The following is a 20,152-nucleotide window of genomic DNA, read 5'->3' on the forward strand; positions in this document are numbered from 1 at the left end:
CCAACTTGTCAATCTAGCCATCCAGATTTGGGAATGGGTTGTTCCGACCAATATCTGGCTACAGGCAGTGCACATTCTGGGTGGAACATTATTGCAGCATATTCCCTCAGCCGCCAGTCTATAGCAAACCACAAGTGGGAGATCGACGAGAACATTCTTGTCCACCTTTTCTCAGAGTGGGGCACTCTGACAGTGGACCTGTTCAAGACATCAGCCAACAAAAGGCTTCTGTGCTATGCCTCCAGGGACCGACTCAGTGCATCTTCTGTGGGGGATGCACTTGAGATTCTGTGGGACAACAAGCTAGCATATGCCTTCCCTCCTCTGCCATTGATGCATCAATCGCTTTGGAAACTCAAGAGTGCCAACAATTGCACTCTGCTGCTCAAAGCTCCTTGGTGGCCAGCCAGCTTCTGGTTCTCAGAACTTCAGCACCTTTCCATACGCAGTCCGATCAGGTTGCCGCAGATCCCCCCCCCCAATGTTCTGCACCAGAACAATCAACAAGTGTGGCATGCCTCCCCACAATGCTTCAGTTTAGCAGCATGATTCCTGAGTTCCAATCCTTAGTGCTGTTTAGTCTCTCAGAAGACAATATGCATATAATTCGGGCAGCACGCAAACCCTCAACACGAGCCCAGTACAGTAGCAAATGGCTTAGATTCGGTCACTGGTGCCTTGCCAAACAGCTTGACCCTCGTCAGGCTTCTTTTGACTGTGTCCTGTCGTTCATCTCGCGGCCACGGGCATCCACATTTTGACATGCAGACCTTATTTGTCTGCCATTGGGGCATACCTTAGCATGGATAATTGCGCTTTCACTCTGACAAATCTGATAATAAAGAGACATTTTGCTGGGCTTCATCTTTTTCCTAGGGTCAAGCCTCCTCATACAAAATGGGATCTCAATGTGGTCCTCATCGCTCTAAACCCTTCGAGCCACTAACCACTGAGGAACTCAAATTCTTTACCTGCAAAGTGGCCTTTCTGATAGCGGTTATATCGGCCAGAAGAATAGGTCAACTATAATCCTTATCTACTCCGTATCATTTCTTGGTTTTTCATAAGGACAAGCTAGTGCTCCGCACACTTCCTTCCTTCCTTCCTTCCTTCCCAACCAAACGATTTCCTTGCTAGTCTTCAGAAAGAGTCATCCATAACATGGATGTTGGGAGAGCAGTTAAGTTTTACCTGCAGAGAACAAGCGACCTCAGAGGCTCTTCTCACCTCAGTTACCTTTGAGAATCCATAAGGTACTCCTGCCTCCAAGGCTTCCATCTTGGGTCGGGTTGCTTTGTGTATCTCAGAAGCTTATACAGTACAAGGCCTGCAAGCTACTAAAGCATCCATGCACATCTAGTGTGAGGTAAAGCAGCGGCTGTCATTTTTCAAAAATATGTACCATGGGAGACCATTGCCAAAGCAGCTACCTGGTCTTCTCCTTCGGCTTTCTGTAAGCACTATTGCCTTGATCTCAGTTGCCGGCCTGATGCCCAGTTTGGCCAGGCAGTGCTCAAAAACCTTTTTCTGTAAACAATTTCCATCCACCTTTTCCTTAGGTTTATGCTTGGGAATCTCCCAAAAGTATGGAGGAAAGGGGCCAGGCGTACGAGTATTAACAAAGTTATTCACTGTAGTGACTACCTTCTACTAGTCCATAGCCCCCTTACCTCCATACACCTCACCAGCCTTCCCCTCTAAGAAGATTACTCTATTTGCTAATTTGTCCTTCAACTTTTGCGATGGAAAAGGACTGGATGGCGATGCGCTGGGCAGGACTCAGGAAGGCAGGGCTACAGCCACGCATGGCGGCCCTGCATAAAAATAAAAGAAGTGCAAAAATAATTTTTGATGCTTCGAAGGTGCTCTGATCCTGTCCAGTAGGACTGAATGTCCCAAAAGTATGGAGGAAAGGGGGCTATGGACTAGGAGTTATGTAGTCACTGCAGTGAGTAACTTAATGTTAGCACCCTGTAGGGAAAAGGAGAAAGGAAGAAAGAAGGGAAGAGGGACCGGGAAACGGAGCACACTTTCAACGCAAGAACAGGGGCTGCAGTTCTGTGGGTTGGAGAGGCTGCCAAGGCGCCTTCACTATATGGCAGGGATCTGAAATCTTTTTTTTTCTGATATGTTGGACTACATATCCCATCAGCCCTAGCCAGCATAGTCCATGGTGAGCTATCATGGGAGTTGTATTCCAAACAATCCGGACAGCCGCAGGCTACAACCCCCTAGTATATTGTGATTCAAACTCCTGGATACATCTTATTTACAGTTGGGACAGTTACAGTGGTGCATTCTCGAACTGTGATCTAGTCATTGGAACAAGGAAAGCAAACAGCCAGGAGGTTTTGGGCTAGGACTACAATGGAGAGTTGGAGGTAGTGCTGACTGTAATGGGCCTATCTGTATTGTGCTGAGATATTTTTGTGTCTGGATGCATTTAACAGAAGTGGAGAACATTTAGCTGTGGTATCTGTGTGTAGTGGGAATATGGGCAGATACGCTTCTGAGATTTGCAAGGAAAGAAAGGTGGCGGTGTTCCAGCCAGTTGTGCACTGAAACCGAAAGCTTGGTGTGGTGCACTGTAAATAAAATCATATTGCATCAGGAAGCAAGTTCCCTGGCTCCGGCACATCATCTCATCTGCCAGTCGGAACACGCAAATGAAAACCTTTTTTAAATGTGTTTATTTATTTTTTTGCGTTGAATATACATTTCTTTTATAGTACATCAGGTCTTAACTCTGATGGACCGTTCGTATTTATTGATTCAAACAAATGATAGTGTAAGGTTTTTAAAAGAAATGTTTTATTAAGGAAGATGGTCCATCGGTGGGACCCTGGTATGTATAATATGGTATGTAAGGTTTTTAAAAGAAATGTTTTATTAAGGAAGATGGTCCATCGGTGGGACCCTGGTATGTATAATACCCACCTTCAAGAAGGAGGCTGACCAATAAGAAACCTTCCATTTGGAACTGAAAATGAAATGGAAAATAGTTTCACGGCTATTCGCATTCCCTGCTGACCTTAGTTTTTTGTGTGCGTAAGGTGATTAGATTTGAGCAATTTGAGGAAATGCCCTGATTTTGCTTCCTGGCACCAGAAAGCTTCTATTCAAGTAAATGCTTTCAAACTTGTTAAGCGATTTTGTTTGCTAATGTTTTCCAAACATGAATCTGTGAGATGAGCTTGAAGGTGGTCTTTGCTCCTTCCGCATCATTCTAATGTGATGATTGTACTGGGACTGCGATATCTTGGTGATTTCAGACCTTTGCTCTTTTCTTCACTGCTTGCTGTCTCTTTTCCTGCAGATTTGTTTAAGCAAGTGGCCAGTTCCAGCGGCTTCTGTGACCAGCGCAGGTTGGGCCTCCTCTTGCACGACTCGATCCAGATCCCCCGGCAGTTGGGAGAAGTGGCCTCCTTCGGCGGTAGCAACATTGAACCCAGTGTTCGGAGCTGCTTCCAATTTGTAAGCAAATTGATTTTTTTTCCTTCCCATTCTGCTTTTTTTTCTACTTCCACCTTACCCCAGCATTTTCGTTTCTATGCATTTTTAATACAGGAAGGAAATAAATGGATATTACTTCCCTGCCCGGGATTGTTTACTCGAATTTCTCATTATAGCTCACTAATCTGTTGCCTTGGCCTGCCTTTCTCTAAAGGCAGCTTTTTTTCTGCTTAATAAGTAGTATGGTGCACAAAGACAACCACGCTCTAGTAAATTAAAAGCCTTCAGACGAAGGAGTTTTAAAGACTTATTTGCCTCCTGATTAGTGATGGTGATTCGGAGCAAAACTCTGCATGATAAATAGCACTGGCGTTAGTGTGTGTGGGCTTCACTCTTAGCGTTGTTAAATATTTAAAAGGCAAGACATGTGGCAAGACATGTTGGTTTATGGCTCTGTTGTTTTTGCTATTCTCTCCATCCAGAGATTAAAGGACACTCGTTTGCCACAGGATTATTAAACATTTCATGCAGAATTCGTTTTCAGAAACCTCGCTCGCAAGGACAGCCCTGGACAACTGAGCTTAAACGCAGGGCTTCGATAAGCATAATAGATAATCATATCAAAACATTAATCTGGCGATTTTCATAATATGATGATGGGACAAGTGCAACTGAGGCTGTTTATCTGTTTTGCTGCAATATGCTTTATGCTGAAGATAGTGTTGTAGTCAAAGTGCATTTGGGGCTCCTTGCGCGTGTCCAGCGAGCAGAGCTGTTAGCATGTGTAATGGTTGCTTCACATTAGCAGAATTTATTAGGTTTTTGCAGGTTGCCAAGCATGCATCAAAGACATTTTCTAACGCAGGGAAAAGAAAAGCTTGTGTACAGGCGCGTTATAAATGACATGACATATATCAAGAAAGTAACGAGCAAGGGTACATCAGTAATAGGCAAGCAATCCTATTCATAATTAGGCAGAGGTATAGTATCATCAACGGACATTAAAGGGCAACACAAAATGAGTCCTCATAGAACTGTGTAAGAGCACTTGAATTACTCATGAAATGTCTGTCGCAACAGACAGGTCTTGGACAGTTTCTTGAACATTTGGTTGAATTCTTCTCTAATTTCAAAAGATTATTACAATGAGTTGAAATCACTACTGCAAGTGTGCAGTCTTCATGGCCTCTCATCCTGAATGTGGTGTTGGCAAGTAAGTTGAAGCTGGCAGATTTCAAGTTTCTTTGTGATTTCTGTCTACATAAGGTTGAATTCACGTACAAAGTTTCAGTTTTCACACAGGATAAGTGGACAATGCACAGTGTCTTCAGGATGAATCTCTGACAAGAATCCAGCATAATGTTTTCAGGCTGGTAAAAGTCCCAAGTTTTGAGGGTAAACACATTGTCGTTGCTCTGTTGAAAGTCAGTCAAAAGATTAGACACTGAAATAAGTGGCAGTGAAGTAGTCCAATCCTGTCAAAAACAGAGCATGTGTGACATTTTCTGAGGCAACTGAAGATCGGGAATGATAGTGTTACCGACATGCAGGCGACTGCATTTTCTGTGAGATCATATGGCTTTGTGTGATGGACGTGCCACGATGGTCAAACCGAATAATCTTAATCTTTGCTTTGTGGACAGGGATTGCTGGGGGGTCCCCAAAGTACTATCTGGTGAGTTGGAGGCGCTCCCTACACTCCCTTGTGAGGGGAGTGAGCCCCAAGAGATTGGACTAGGCCAGCCACAACACGAACTATATTCCAGAGGATGGGAAGGAGTGGGATCCCATAGGCCCTCCAACCTCGTCAAGGCACAATAGGACATCCCCTTATTGTTGTTGTCCATCCCTTCTTCAACACCACGCAGGTATATATTAGAGTGAATTCCAAGAAGGAGTCCAGTACAAAAGACCCGGGCACATGGCCCAGAAGAAGGAAACATCCCAAAGTACAGAAGTGGCCCAGATCAGTCCTCTGATCACGTTCCTTGCATTAGCCTGCTGCCCAGAGGTGTGGCCCTAAAACCCTATTATCCCAGTGATGCGATACTCCTAGGGCCCTAGGCACTACTGGTCCATAGTGGGCCAAGTTGAACTGCCAATGGGATAAGTTTGAAATTTTAAAAACTGTGTATTCAGACATGCCATATATAGCTAAGAGTCTAGGTTTGTGACAATTGGAAACATCCCCCTCAAGTTTCTCCAAACACACTAGCAGTGATAAAAGCACCCTGGCATGGGATGCTGAACAATCCAGGAAACATTTCTGCAAACCTGATTTATAAGGAGAGAGCAGAGAGCTTACTGGGTGGAAGGCCCAATGTATTGCTGAGCTCCAAAACCAACTGCAATGCAGGACCATGTAAGTGGATTCACCCATTCGCCCTGCACATGGCGCGGTCCGGCCATGTGCTATCAGTACAGCCGATATCAGGATATTGCCGATTTTGCAAGTTTTCCAATATTAGCAAGTTAGGACACAAATTTGAAGACCACTCGGTTAAAGTTTCCCCCAAATATGAGCATAGTTCTATTACTGCAGTTGGAGGGTCTCTGATCTATATATATATGCCTTACACACAATGCTTTTATGTTTGACGGCCAATATTACAAGCAATTATGTGGGACTGCCATGGGCACAACAGTGGCACCCACATATGCAAACCTCTTTATGGGGGCTTGGGAAGCCAAATTGTTTGCTGAAGAAACCTTACTCATATACACCAATAAGGTGGCATTATGGTGACGTTACATTGACGATTTATTTATAGTATGGGAAGGCAATGAACAAGAATGGATGTCTTTTTTAAATATTTTGAATGCACAGGACACTAATCTTAAATTCACCGAGCAACATGATCCAACAGAATTGGTGTTTTTGACACTAAGATTAAGATAAGAAATGATGTAATGATGACGGAAATTTACTGTAAACCAACCAGCACAAATTAATTACTTCATGCGGAAACTGCAAACCCGAAATGCCTAAAGAATAGCATACCATACAGTGAATTCTTAAGAATGAAAAGAAATTGTAGCGAAAACAAAACATTTGAAGAGAATGCCAAAATAACAGCGGCCAATTTTATGGCAAGAGGCTACAAGAAGTCGACAATCAACAGTGCATTCAACAAATGTGCCAAACAAACTCGAGCAGATATTTTCAGAAAAAACAAAGAGAAAAGTGAACAGAAATTACAGGAAACCAAATTTAAAAAAAATACGGTTTATCACCACCTATAACAATGGGGCAAAAGAAATTCAGAAGATTTTGGCCAAACGTTGGTCGTTACTACAGAAAGATCCAGATATTAAAGAATGCATTCAGGAGAAGGCCAGTGTGACATTTAAGAAAGCAAAATCATTACCATCGGAATTGTCACCAAGTCTCTTCATAACCCTGACACAACCAACAAGTCAATGGTTAGCAAGTAATCAAGGTGGTTTCTATAAATGCACAAAATGTAAGGCTTGCAAACACGGGGTATCCCTTAAACACTATATACATCCACGAACCCAGAAGAAAGTGACTATTACTAAACACATCACTTGCTCAACAACCTATGTTATTTATGCAATTACATGTGATTGTAACCTCTGGTATATAGGAAGCACAAAGCTAGAAGTGAAACTTCGAGTATCACAACATCTTCGAGCCATCAAAAATAAAGATCCTTCTTACCCCCTTGCAAAGCACTTTGAAGAAAAGTATAATGGAGACATTTCTTCTTTAAAGTATTTTGGCATAGACAAAATTCTACCACACCCGAGAGGAGGCAACCGGGAACTAAGATTGAGACAAACTGAATGCAAATATATCATTGATTACCACACAAAAACCCAGGTGGTCACAATAAAGACGAGGAACTCTACACTTTTGTGGGAAACTAGACCATTCTGGGTATAATTGTTGCAATATAACATTGATTTTGTGCTTGAAAATATGAGATTATAATACTGTTGCTCAGTTTTGATACTTTTTAGCACATTTTTCTATATAATACTTTTAACATTTTTTTTTTAACATGTAGGGAGCTTTTTAAATTACGTTTGCACCATGTTAATCTGTTACAGGCTCTTTTTAACACTTGAAAATATGCTCATTCCCTACTTGCCTCTCCTTGTGATCTGATTTTAGATAACCACAAGTAGACAAACAGAGATTGTTTGGTATGTCTAAAAATGCCTAATCTTCAATCAATCAGAAGGTGACTTAATGAAATTGACTAAATACATCAGGCATTTTATTCTGTTCATATGGAATTTGACTAAATATAATGTAGATTTCATCAAATTGTGTATATGGCAATTTAGTGTACTATGGATGGTCAAAACATCATGATATTGAAGTATTTTATTTTGTTCATATGAAATTTGATTAAATACAATGTATACATAACAAAGAAATAATACAAATGAATACGTGGTAACTCTGAGAAGTACATGCTATTAATATATGAAACTGATGTGAACGTCATGCATTCTATAACTAATGTCATAGGACAAAGAGTTAATTCAAAATGACGTCATGAATTTCAAATCTCACTATAAAACTTCACGGTATTGAGGTATAATGGTTTTTTATATTGAGAGTACTATGCACTTTATTCGAATAACTGGCTCTTTAGCAATAACAATGAGTTATCAATACCGTTGGACAATTGCTGCTATAATGTGAGCACTATGCACTTTATTCAAAGCACCAGACACTTTAGCAACATTGGTGGTACAATATATGCATGACGCTGATATTATCAAATGTATATTATATTGGGCATATCTATATGGCAAAGAGTAATACTATGTACACAAAAGGAAGTCAAATGCCAAAAAATGATACTAAAAAATACATTCGCATTGAGGTGCAATTGTTGTGTTTTGATGTATGGCAAGCATTATGCACTTTATTAAAATAACCAGCATTTTGGGAATACCAATGAATTATTAACATTGTTGGTAGGTTGCTGTTGTATTATGAGCACTATGCACTTTATTCAAAGCACCAGACACCTAGATATTGCCAATATTTTAGTATATATATAATGTTGGCACAATTGAATTTTCATTGTATTTGACAATTCCAAGGTGGCACTCAGACAAACAGGGAATGGAAACAAGGATATTGTTTAATGGAAAGCAAAGAAGGACATTTCTGTTTGCAAAGTGTTAAAAAGAGAAGCCTGTCTTTTATGTTCACAATCTGACGAAGCCCGCAAGGGTGAAACGCGTTGTTGTTTGTTTCTCCTGAGCTACTTGTCCACAAGGTTTGCAAAAATAAAGGACGTTTGATGCAGATCCTTTATTTGCATCTGGCTGATTTTTACTATTGAGGAGATTGCCGCCCAAAAAGCTGTAATCAGCTTTCATTTTTTATTTTTTATTGGTTATTGATGAGCTTCTTGAGTCACCCGAAATACAAATCCTCAGTACTGTCAGAACATTTCTGAGTGTAACTATTGCAGTTTCCTACTAACATATGTGGAAAACCACCTTTATTCCTTCCACTTTTGCTTTTCTTTTTTGCTGGATGTGGGAACTATGAAAACAGTGTGTAGGGATTAAAGAGAGATCCCATGTCTCCTGTAACAGAATGTCCAATGAGGATCTAAGTTGATCAATTCTGCAGCTGCACGTTTTTTTTACTTGTTCTGGGAGACTATTGTTAGGTGGCCTGATTGGATCCTAGCAGGATCTATACCCCCATCTGCTGTGGGAAATTGATATGATTACATACTGGATCCTTGGCCTGGACAGAAAATGTCGCCTGTGGAGAGCCAACTAGCGCTCTTTATAAAACTCTAGGATTCATATTTGTGATTTCTGCAGCATCTAAGGACCCCTCGGGCTCCAAGTCCCACGGATGGCTTCAGGTCATTTAGGCAGTGGAGGTTGCCCTCTTTAAGTCTTTGGGCTATTCCAGGCAAATACCAGTGTTTGTGTATGTGGCAATGTGTAGCTTCTTTGTCTAAATGCACCTCAATTTCCAAGTCTGAGAGAAGATTGCGTTTGTTGCAAAAATAATGGGGTCAATGCTTGTATATGCAAATGTTACACTTACACTGCATCCACCACACACTGGCAAGTCTTCTTCTGTAGGCATTTCTATTGCCATGGGAGCAGCCCTTAAGAGTACAAATACGATGTTGCCTTCTCCAGCTTTCCATGGGATGCATTTAAATGCTTTTACTATATTCATTTTATCTTGCACATGGATTTACAGATGTATACGTTGTAGGCTGTGTACCTGGTTGCATAATGCCGATTGTGTCCAATACTTTCATTGTGATGTGACTATGCCTAATTGGTGCTGGTACGGTAGAGTTGATACCAATTGTGCAGGTCTTATTTGCAAATCCTTTGCATGCGTCATTTATCTGCAGAACAGCTGACTGCAGTTCCTTTTTTGGAGGTCTGTTCTTAGCCATATTACACTGCCCATATTTCAGTGTATCTGATTTTTGCCTTCACGCGCCAGTGTTGTTGGTGCTCCCTGTTTCTGTACCTCTAGCTACATCCATTTATGTTTTTTGGTCCTGCTTTTCTACTGAATTATCTGTCCTTTCAACTTCGTTTTTTCATTCCTTGATCTGCCTTGGTTTGCAAGTTCGTTTATCAAGATCTAGACTTTGCCAAAAGAATCTGATGTTCAATACGCTCTTCCCTCAAATAGGTGACAGCTTGCGTGAGTTCTTTTAATATGACCTCTATTCAATACTCCCTCGGGATCTTCCATTCAGGTGGCCATGGAAGGGCCATTGCTTTTGGATCCCGACTCTAGGGGTGGACCAGCGAGGGAGGATCACCTCGGTGGAGGGTCACAAGGGATTGGGGGTATGCCCAAGGGTGAGACATGGTATACCCCCATTCCCAATAATACCCCAACCCACTCTCCCTCAGCCTTCATGGGGTATTTTCAATCACACCTCATCTCGTCCTCCCCATTTCCAACAAACACTGAGACGAGGGAGATGTAACTAAGATCAATGAGGATTACCCATAGGAAAAGTATTGGGAAACAAAACACGGCCTACTGCTACTACAACCTACCACTAGGTTGTTCCACTAAGAGTCAGGCACTTTATCCCAACTTTGCACACCTGACTCCCCTTTACTGTTCCCTACACTATAAAAGGTGGTGTTCTCCCAGACGCAGAGAGTGAGCTGGGAATGCTGTCTAGGCAAGAGAAGCCAAGGAAAAGAGAGCAGCAGGAGCTGAAGCCTGTAGGTGATCAGTGTGCCGTGACTCCAGCCTGGTGTTCGTGAGGGGCTGCAGCGTGGCTACGGAGCCGTGCCTCCAAGGTGCCTGAGTGAGGCATCCTGCTGGCAATGGTCAGTGAAGTGCTTGTTCCCTTGGACCTGTGCCGGTCCCAAGAGTAGCTGAGGGGCAGGTGGTGAGACCCTGGCCTCAACCCCGTGTATCCATAATGGGACTGCCTGTCAACGCTACGCTGCCTGGTGAGTTTCGTGAAAGTCGGAGAGAGAAACTCTGGAGCATGCGTCTGACTGGTGCGGAGCACGAGAAAGGTACAATTTGCAAAGCTGCCCGGAACAGAAAGAGAGAGAAAGCGCAAGAACTACAGAAAGTGTGAGAAATAACAAAGAGGTTAAACAGAAGTAAGGTAAAGGCACCAGCGCCACTGAAAGAAAGTAAAGCAGAGTAAAGACATGATGTGTGCAAGAGGCACGAGAAACAAACGGACAGGTGCAAGTGCACATGATAAAGCAAGGAAGTGTGCGAGAGGCACAATATAAAGACAAGAAACCTAAAGGATGTGCAAGTATGCACGGTGAAGAAATGGTGCAAATGTGCACAGTTAAAAAAGGAAACGAAGGGAAGCAAGAAGGGGCGCACAAAAGCCACTAAAAGGGAGAGGTTGGAAAGAAAGAGCAAGGAATAAGGAGAGGGGTTAAAAGTCAGAGTGGTCGTGCTTGGGAAGATCAAAGATCCCAACATTCTCGAAGTCTCTGATGCTACCCCACATAAGAACAGTACAGTGAAAGGCACGTCCTGACTAGGAAAACTTTGTTTTTTAAAAGACGGAAGGGGCCTAAGCTTGGGGAAGGTAACCATGAGCAGCCTGACAAGAGTTCTGCAAGAGACATTGTTGAGCTGTGTAAAGAGAGGCCTATACTTGGGGCAGGATGGAACCCTGAGAGGCCTGACCAGAACCATTTTGGTTTGGGACTGGAAGAGACCGAGTTTGGGGAAGGGAACCCCAAGAGACCCAAGGATATTGTGAACTTTGTTGATTTGCTGCGAGTGCCCTGCGTGGAAGTTTCTAAGGGATCCCCTTTTGAATTGGACTATCTTGCACTGGCAGAACTACACCCATTGGTAAGACGATCTGAAACCAGCTGTGGTTTGCATTTCCTTTTCATTGAACCACTATTTTTTTTCCTTATTAAAGACTTCCTAAAAGATGTTTGGGCAAGCCTAGGTTTAGACACAGCGGGATTATTGTTTTGGACTTTTAGACATCGACGGCCCTTAGAAACATCCGTTAAGAGAACCATCCCTTTAGAGTTGGGGCCAGTTCGGCATTACACCAACCCAGGATCCTTAGTAAATACAGGTTTTGAAACTAGCCTCTGAGTCTGTCTCTCTTGATACCCTGTCTGTCTAACAAGGTGCACAGCTCTGTGTATATCGGGGCCAGCTGGAATTAGTGTCTGGTCACTTACCCCTACTTACCATGCCATGCATTGCTCTCTTGACAAAGAGACATCACTTGAGGTGAGCTTGCCCTCATCTGGTGCCACCTTATAATGAGTGTACTTAAATTAGATTTTATTTGGAGCCAGTGGACTGCCGCTTGATGAGGTAGTCAATGTGTCGTGGAACGCAAACTCTTGTCACAGTTCACACCTCCAGAGCATTTACAAGCGTTGTTTGTGTTGACTGGAATGTTGCTGGCACATTGGCCCACAGAACTGGTCCATATACTAGTGCTGCCGTACGTTGTCAGGTTAGTTGATTGATGACCATTTGCTGCTGGATCAGTCTTAGTAGTTACCCACTATGGCGGCTGTGGCATTGTGGAACTTCTAGGTTTCAGCAGTGAGGAGTCTAATTTCTGGGAGAAGGAATCCAGAAGCTCATCCATTTTTGCGACCTAGTTCATCCACAATTGGTCCATGATATAGAGTGGCTCTGGTGGAAGCCATTACGAACAACGTTTTGATTAGGTGGTGTATCTCAACCCTTTGGGAGCATACTTGTATCATAGTTTCAGCAGCTACGTTGCACTCAGTTCTACCACGGAGCTGTCCAATAAAAAGAGCTGAGGCCAGTGGTCGAAGTGTATGAAAAGAAGTAGTGGAACTATGTTCCCTGCTGGTTCACCCGCTCCTCACAAACCCCATTGCCACGCCCCCTCCCACGCAATACAAACTCCCAAACGTATGTGCCTGATGTTTAAGGGAACGTTCAGTTCAGTGCACTGAAGTGCAATTTTCAACTGCTTCCTACACTTTTATTTTAAAACGAAACCTTTCCGGAACGGTTTCTTTTTAAAGTAAAAGTATAGGAACAGTAAAACTTGATTAAAAAAAGAGCAGAGGATCACCGCTCTCGCCCACTGGCTGAGGCGCTAGTACCAGTGCAAGTGAGGCCTACACTTTCTGGGATGCTGCCAAGTTTTCTATGTTACACTCCCAGCTTTGGGTAGGACAAAGGAGGTGGCACCGCATTCGGGCAATGTTCATCCATATACAGACACCTTAAAAAGATCAAATGGGCCTGAGATGAGGACCCCCTAGTATGACTAAACTTTCTCTGGCTACAAAATCCAGTAGAACTACAAAAGTCAGGGCATACTCTGAATGAAATCTGACGTGTTAATTGGCAAAACCTAAAAATAAAACGGTTTTGTTTTTAAATATTGCTATTTCGCAAACAGTCCACGGTGTGCGCGCGCACACACACACACACACACACACACACACACACACACACACACACACACACACACACACACACACACACACACACACACACACACACACACACACACACACACACACACACACACACACACACACACACACACACACACACACACACACACACACACACACACACACACACACACACACACACACACACACACACACACACACACACACACACACACACACACACACACACACACACACACACACACACACACACACACACACACACACACACACACACACACACACACACACACACACACACACACACACACACACACACACACACACACACACACACACACACACACACACACACACACACACACACACACACTCTTCAAGTTCCAGTGGCCCAACCAGTCTTGGTTTAACTAATTGCATTCTGGTGCTTGGAGTTTTGCTTTTATAGTTAAAACAGGACTGCAAGCCCCAGAATTCAGAGCGGGAGAAAACTGACTAATGATCTTTTCGTGTCCCAATCAGGTGGTTTGAGAGCTCTGTGTTTAATGCAGAACGTGCGAGGGCCACTGACCGTACAACACTGGTAATGTTTGTTAAGCTGTTTGCCCCTCCGGTAGGGTCAGTGCTTTCCATTGCAATGATACATGTTCTGGTCACTTGAATGAAGGGTGATGCATTTCTTCCTAAAAAGCAGCAATAAGGAGGTAGTCAAGTTAAAATTCAACGAAGCAGGTTTGTGCAGCATTTCACCTGCGATTTCCCAGATGCTGCAAGCCTGATTTAATTAATGCAATAGAGGAGCATGTATTTAAAAAAAGTAGAACGTACATCACTGTTTTGTGTAATTGAAGGACCTTTGAAAGCTTTTTAGATTATGAGTCACAACTGCTTAGATAATGTTTGAAGGGCATAGGATGTGAATACAAATGATTTCAGTTCCTTCCTGCGTGCAGCAGCTTTTTCTATTGATGTTTAATAAAATCCCCCTCCACTGCCACTGCTCGAAAGAAGCCACTCGGCTTTTCTTCTATTAACGCTAATTATCTAAAGTTGCTGTAACAATTGACTCTGATAATGCGGCCAACGTCACTGAGACGATTGCAGCTGGTGCTTTTGACCTTGGCACTGGGAAGCATCGTGCATGGATAGAGCTTCCGCTTGCAAGGAAGCGGAGGTATTGTGGGAACTTTCGCGAATAATAAGCATTTGGCTTCTTCGCTGGTGTGCGTGACTGAATCTAGGGTTGTGGGGACTTTGCAATGGCCGTACAATTTACGGGAAAAGTCTGCAGAAGAGGTATGGAGCTTTAGCCTTGGATGCGATTATGGGATTGGCAGGTTAAACTCGGGTCACTGCAGCAAATGACAAATCCCAGAGATGATGGGCGTGCTGAAAATGGTCTTCTGTGTGGTTCTGGGGATGAGTAGGTTTCCTCAGTAAAAACTGTTATGTTAATATGCTTTGATACTGCGCTAAATCACCATCCTAGTAGTTTAGTGCCGAGGCATGTCCGCTGAGTGGCGTGTTAACGGAATGCTACGGAAGTATTTTGATGGTTTTCAATGTAAAGGTGAAGGTTGGCTCGTAGGCCATGAACCATATTCGGAATGTATTGACCATGCACAGTTCTCTTGCTCGGTATGTTGAGGAGTCCACACTCGTACATGACTTTTGGTACTAACGAACTTGACTTCTGAAGTGATTGACATGCTCGAGCACTGGGGAATATTTCTGGGCAGCATTTTCCATCATCTGTCTGCTTTTGCAGTTCTGGGAGAGGACAAACTAATATAATCAGTCCAACCATGGTACAAAAGGAGCACTCCGACCCAAATAGCTAAGCTACTACACCTCTGCGACCCAAATAGCCAAGCTACTTCCCCTCTGGCCAAGTGTCTGTGGACTCTCCCAAAGTGGAGATGTGCAGATGTGGGTGGACTCCACGCTTGCTGTGCCACGAGCGGGATTCAAGCTGCACCTAACAGATGAGGTTCAACAAGGCGTTTGCGGGTCAGGACTTGCTTGTTGTCCTGTGCAGAGAGGAGGCGCGCTAGCATATTGAGCCAGATGGTTACCAGGTTCGATCAAACTGACTTCAAGAAGGTTCGCCCCAATCTGTAATGCTACAAAAAGCTTAAGGCATTTGGTTTTGCATGCTGCCCAGCAGCATTCCCAGTGGTTTCAATGTATTGGCTCATATGTTTCCATTCCATTTTTGTTCAGCGGAAACTATTGACGGTACATAGCCCATGCCTGGAAAAAGTGGAATTTGTCATGGATGCCAGATCATTAGCAGATTAAGCTTCTCTGCTTTCATTATAACATTGATAATATAAATTGTTCTTATTTCTGAGACACTGATGGGAAAATCGCCCAACCAAATTTAAAAACCAGTATGCCAGTTTTTAGTTTGTTTGTTTTATTTGCTTATATAGCGCACCAAGCCCGTAGGTATCTAGGTGCTTTTTCTTCAGGTACATGGTTACATGGATTATATACAGTGCCCATATAAGAACATTGAGTTATACAGTGGAGAGTTAGCAGTACATATATACAGGTCATAAGCATTTACAAGAATTACAGTATTTACAAAATTTTACAGAATAAACAAGAGAAGGGTCAAGAATAGTGCTTAGGTAAGAATACACTTGGCAATGGGTGGCATATGTAGGAATCTTACCAAAGCACTTGGCAAAATTCAGGGGAGTTGCTGAGGTCTTGAAGTCACGATATGCGCAAATAACCAGAATTTTGTTTTGTTCCTGAACGAGAGTTTGAGGTGGGCCACCGCGGGGCGGGAGAAGGAAGGGGACCGCAGGTATCTAGACCTGATGTGGAAAGGCCAGGATGGAAGGGGGGACACCACGGGGTCGTGGCAGATGGCCGCGAAGGGCAATACACCCTCAGTCCTGACACGCCCTTACCTATGGTCGCCGTGGCTGGCGTCGGGTGTTGCAGCCCATGGTGCGGGCTGGAGACAGCAAGCCAGCGGGAGATGCAAACAGCCATGGAGCAGGGACACACCCAGCCCGGGGAGCTCCTCTCGCGGCCGGGAAAGGCAAGAAGAGAGAGACGACTTGCTCGGCGAAGCGGGCCTCTCTGCAGGAGGGAGGTTGTTGTGGACCCCGCAGGTGGAAGGAGGCGGGACGCTGGGGGGCTGCAGAGGGGGGGTGGCCTCACAGGAAGGACCTGTCTGGAAACAGGTCATTTCTGACCTGCAGGAGAATGAAGTAATCCAGAAGCAGACGGCAGCCTTTAAAGGAGGCAGGATATGGCAGGATCAGCCAATAGGAAGCCCGATAGACAGAGAGGATTCCAATTGGTGAGGAAGTGAGTCACTCACAGCAGATAAAAGCCAGGGAACTGATCAACTCTGTGTTGTTGCTTTTTCTAGTCATACGGAGAGGACGAGGAGAGAAGAAACAACTGGTGGGCCTAGCTGGACACCAAGGAGGGCTAGTAAGGCTAAGCCACGTCCCTGGAAGGCTGCTTGAGAAGTGAAGTAACTCTCAAGGACACAATTGACTATCATTTCCTTTGGTTGATTTTTAAGAATAAGACCCAATTTCAGCAAATAACCACCTGGTCCGAGTCATAATTATCACATTGGCGACGAAGGTGGGATTCTTGACGACGTGATGGAGACTCTAATGAAAGCACTGACGGATGGTCAACAACAGCTTCAATAATTAATACAGCTGCAAACGCAACAAACGGTGGCTGACCACCAAGCATTCCAGCAAGCCATCCAAATGCAGGGCGCCTTACAAACTACGACCCAGGACAAACAACATGAGAACATTACCAGGCTCACCGATGCTGTGGCCAGCTCCAGGAACCAACCCATGGTGCCGTCCACACTGCTCCAGAAGTAGAAGGAAGGGGAAGACCCGGCCTTTTTCTTCACCAGTTTTGAAAGAATTGCGAGAAATGAGCGTTGGGGACAGTATGTTGCTCCCCTGTTGTCCGGAGTCATGCAGGGAGCATATCAGGCGGTGAACCCCAATGGCAACACTCCATATGGGGAGATCAAGGCAGCCATACTGGACCGTTTAGTCCTGGATGAGGAGGCTTACCGTGTCCAGTTGAGGGATACCAAGCTAAGGAGTGGAGAAAGCCCCAGGCAGTTATATTACTGCATTAAAGACCTGACGGAGAAATAGATGCAGGCACCTACACCGGCCAACCAGCCACGCCTAGACAAAATAATACTGGAACAGTTCATCGAAGCCTTGCCAGGCCCGATGCAAAGATGGGTTAGGCAACACCACAGGCCTACATTGGCGGAAGCCGTGGACATTGTGTCGGCTTACCAAAAGGCCGGGTATAGCCGCTTTCCCACCACTAGTACCCCAGGAAGGATGGCCTTATCCAGCCTAGAACATCCTGTACAGAAGGGTCCAAGAGTGACACCCCAGATGGAGGCAACCTGATGAAGCCATAAGGAAACCAGAAGAAAGGAAACTTGGTTATGAGGAGAAACCACCTCCTATGGCCCCAGGGTTTAGACAGCCCCAATGCTTTGAATGCAGTGAATGGGGCCATATTGCCCGATTCTGCCCCAGAAGGAAGACTACAGAGCCTATGGAAATTGGCTATATGAAACCCTACCCGGAAGAACGCAGCCCTGGCCCCTACATTGTGTATATAAGGGTAGATGGACGGCCAACTCGGGCCCTGCTGGACAGCGGAAGTAGACAAACAGCCATATCTTCAAATGTGAGTAATACCCCTAATTCATCTGATATTTTTATACCGATAAATTGTATACATGGGGACGTAAAAACATACCCGGTGAAGGCGATACAGATCGAGATGAACAACGAAACCACTCAGTTAAAGGCTGCCATCCTTCCCTGCTCTACCCACCCCTGTAGTCCTAGGACCAGATCTACCACGCTTTGACAAAGCCATAAAAGCCCTAGATGAGGAAAGAGGGATAACGTCAAACAACAAAGCCACGAAGGTAGGGGACTCCATAAACCCTCCTGGACATAAGACGGAATAGATTAGGGTGGTGCCGAGCTTGTTGCATGACTCGGCCCATCAATTGGAAACCCAAAGATCATGAAGATTCCCTGAGGGGGGGGAACCCTGACAGATCCCACCCTTCGGGTAGCACGTGAAAGAGCAGCCAATGAGAAGGACCCAGACTTAACGAAAGGACCTGGTTTCCTGTTTCGTCATGGGTTTCTGTACCAGAAATACAAGGCAGAAGATGGGAACGTCAAGGAACAACTGGTATTACCAAAATCACACCGGATGGTCATATTGCAGATGGCACACAACCACCCCTGTGGTGGACACATGGCTTCCCTGAAAACACGGCAGAGCATCCTGAGACGTTTCTACTGGCCAGGCATATATGGTGAAGTAGCTTGGTTCTGTAAGGGGTGCCCCACTTGCCAGCTAACCAGTGGCGTCCTACCAGAAAAGGCCCCTTTGCAGAAGATGCCCCTTATCAATGTCCCCTTCCAACGGATAGGCATGGACATCGTTGGACCAATAGAACCCGCATCCCGAGGATACAAGTATCTACTAGTCATCGTTGACTATACTACACAATATCCGGAGGCGTTCCCACTGAAGGGAACATCAGCCCGACAATTATGCGACCAGCTCATTCCCTTCTTCGCAAGAGTGGGGTTACCCTCGGAAGTCATTACTGACCAAGGGACACATTTCATGTCCACCTTACTTCGGCAGGTGTGCGAGAGACTGCAAATTCACCAGTTACGCACCTCGGTATACCATCCCCAGACTGATGGCCTTGTCGAAAGATACAACAAGACGATCAAAAAAATGATACGAAGTGTAACCGGACAGAATGGGAAAAACTGGCAACGCATATTGCCCTGGTATTACGGGACACTCCACAGTTGTCTACAGGCTTTTCTCCGTTTGAGCTCCTTTTCGGAAGACAACCTCGAACCATATTGGATCTCGTAAAGGAGGAATAGGAGACCTCAGACGAGATATCATTAACTGAGTACAACGAAGAGCTAAAAGAACATCTGACAGCCCTCCGGTCAATGGCCAAGACGAATCTGGGGCAAGCCCAATTAAACCAAGAGAAAACCTACAACAAAGGAAGCCAGATGAGAACATTCAAAATAGGGGACCAAGTACTAATACTCCTACCCACCAGTACTAACAAACTACTGGCCAGATGGAGAGGGCCTTATGAAGTTAAGGAGGTCCTCAGCCCTGTGACATATCCGATCCACCAACCCGACCGATCCAACCCAAACAAGATATATCATGTGAACCTGCTGAAGGCATGTACCACGCCCCTGTTAGCAGCAACGATGGACACCAGTGAAGATGGCTCAGAACAGAATGTGAATCGTGAACGGGTCAAGCTGGAAGACGTTCAATGGAGAAACATCTTGACCCATTCCATGAAATCAGAACTTTTGACCAGATTGTCACCTTATGAAAACACATTCTCTGCCTTAGCAGGAAAAACCGATTTAATAGAGCATGAGATCAAAACCGAACCCGGACAGATGGTCAGGCTAAGACCCTATCGTATTCCAGAAGCAAGAAGACTGGTTATCAAAAACGAGGTGGAAGACATGCTAGGCATGGACATAATAGAACCCTCAACCATCTCCTGGTCCTCCCCGAAAGTACTGGTACCAAAGCCGGATGGTCCAATTAGATTTTGTATGGATTACCAACAGTTAAATTCGATTTCCTGTTACGAAGCATATCCCATGCCATGGATGGATGAGCTGTTGGAGAGGCTCGGATCTGCCAACTTCCTAAGTATGCTGGA

At 44.5% G+C, this 20,152-nt stretch overlaps 1 protein-coding gene across 12 annotated transcripts in view; it reads left to right on the top strand.

Moving 5' to 3' along the window:
- DMD (dystrophin) overlaps nt 1-20,152 on the top strand; it is a 7,616,828-nt gene that overhangs the window by 7,310,809 nt on the left and 285,867 nt on the right. For all 12 annotated transcript variants that reach the window (XM_069639082.1, XM_069639084.1, XM_069639079.1 and 9 more), the window contains one exon: nt 3,317-3,474. In XM_069639082.1, coding sequence (XP_069495183.1) covers nt 3,317-3,474 — 158 coding nt within the window. The remainder of the gene's footprint in view (nt 1-3,316; nt 3,475-20,152) is intronic.

This window comes from Ambystoma mexicanum, chromosome 7q (assembly GCF_040938575.1).
Source record: "Ambystoma mexicanum isolate Mex_15411 chromosome 7q, UKY_AmexF1_1, whole genome shotgun sequence".
NCBI lineage: Eukaryota > Metazoa > Chordata > Amphibia > Caudata > Ambystomatidae > Ambystoma > Ambystoma mexicanum.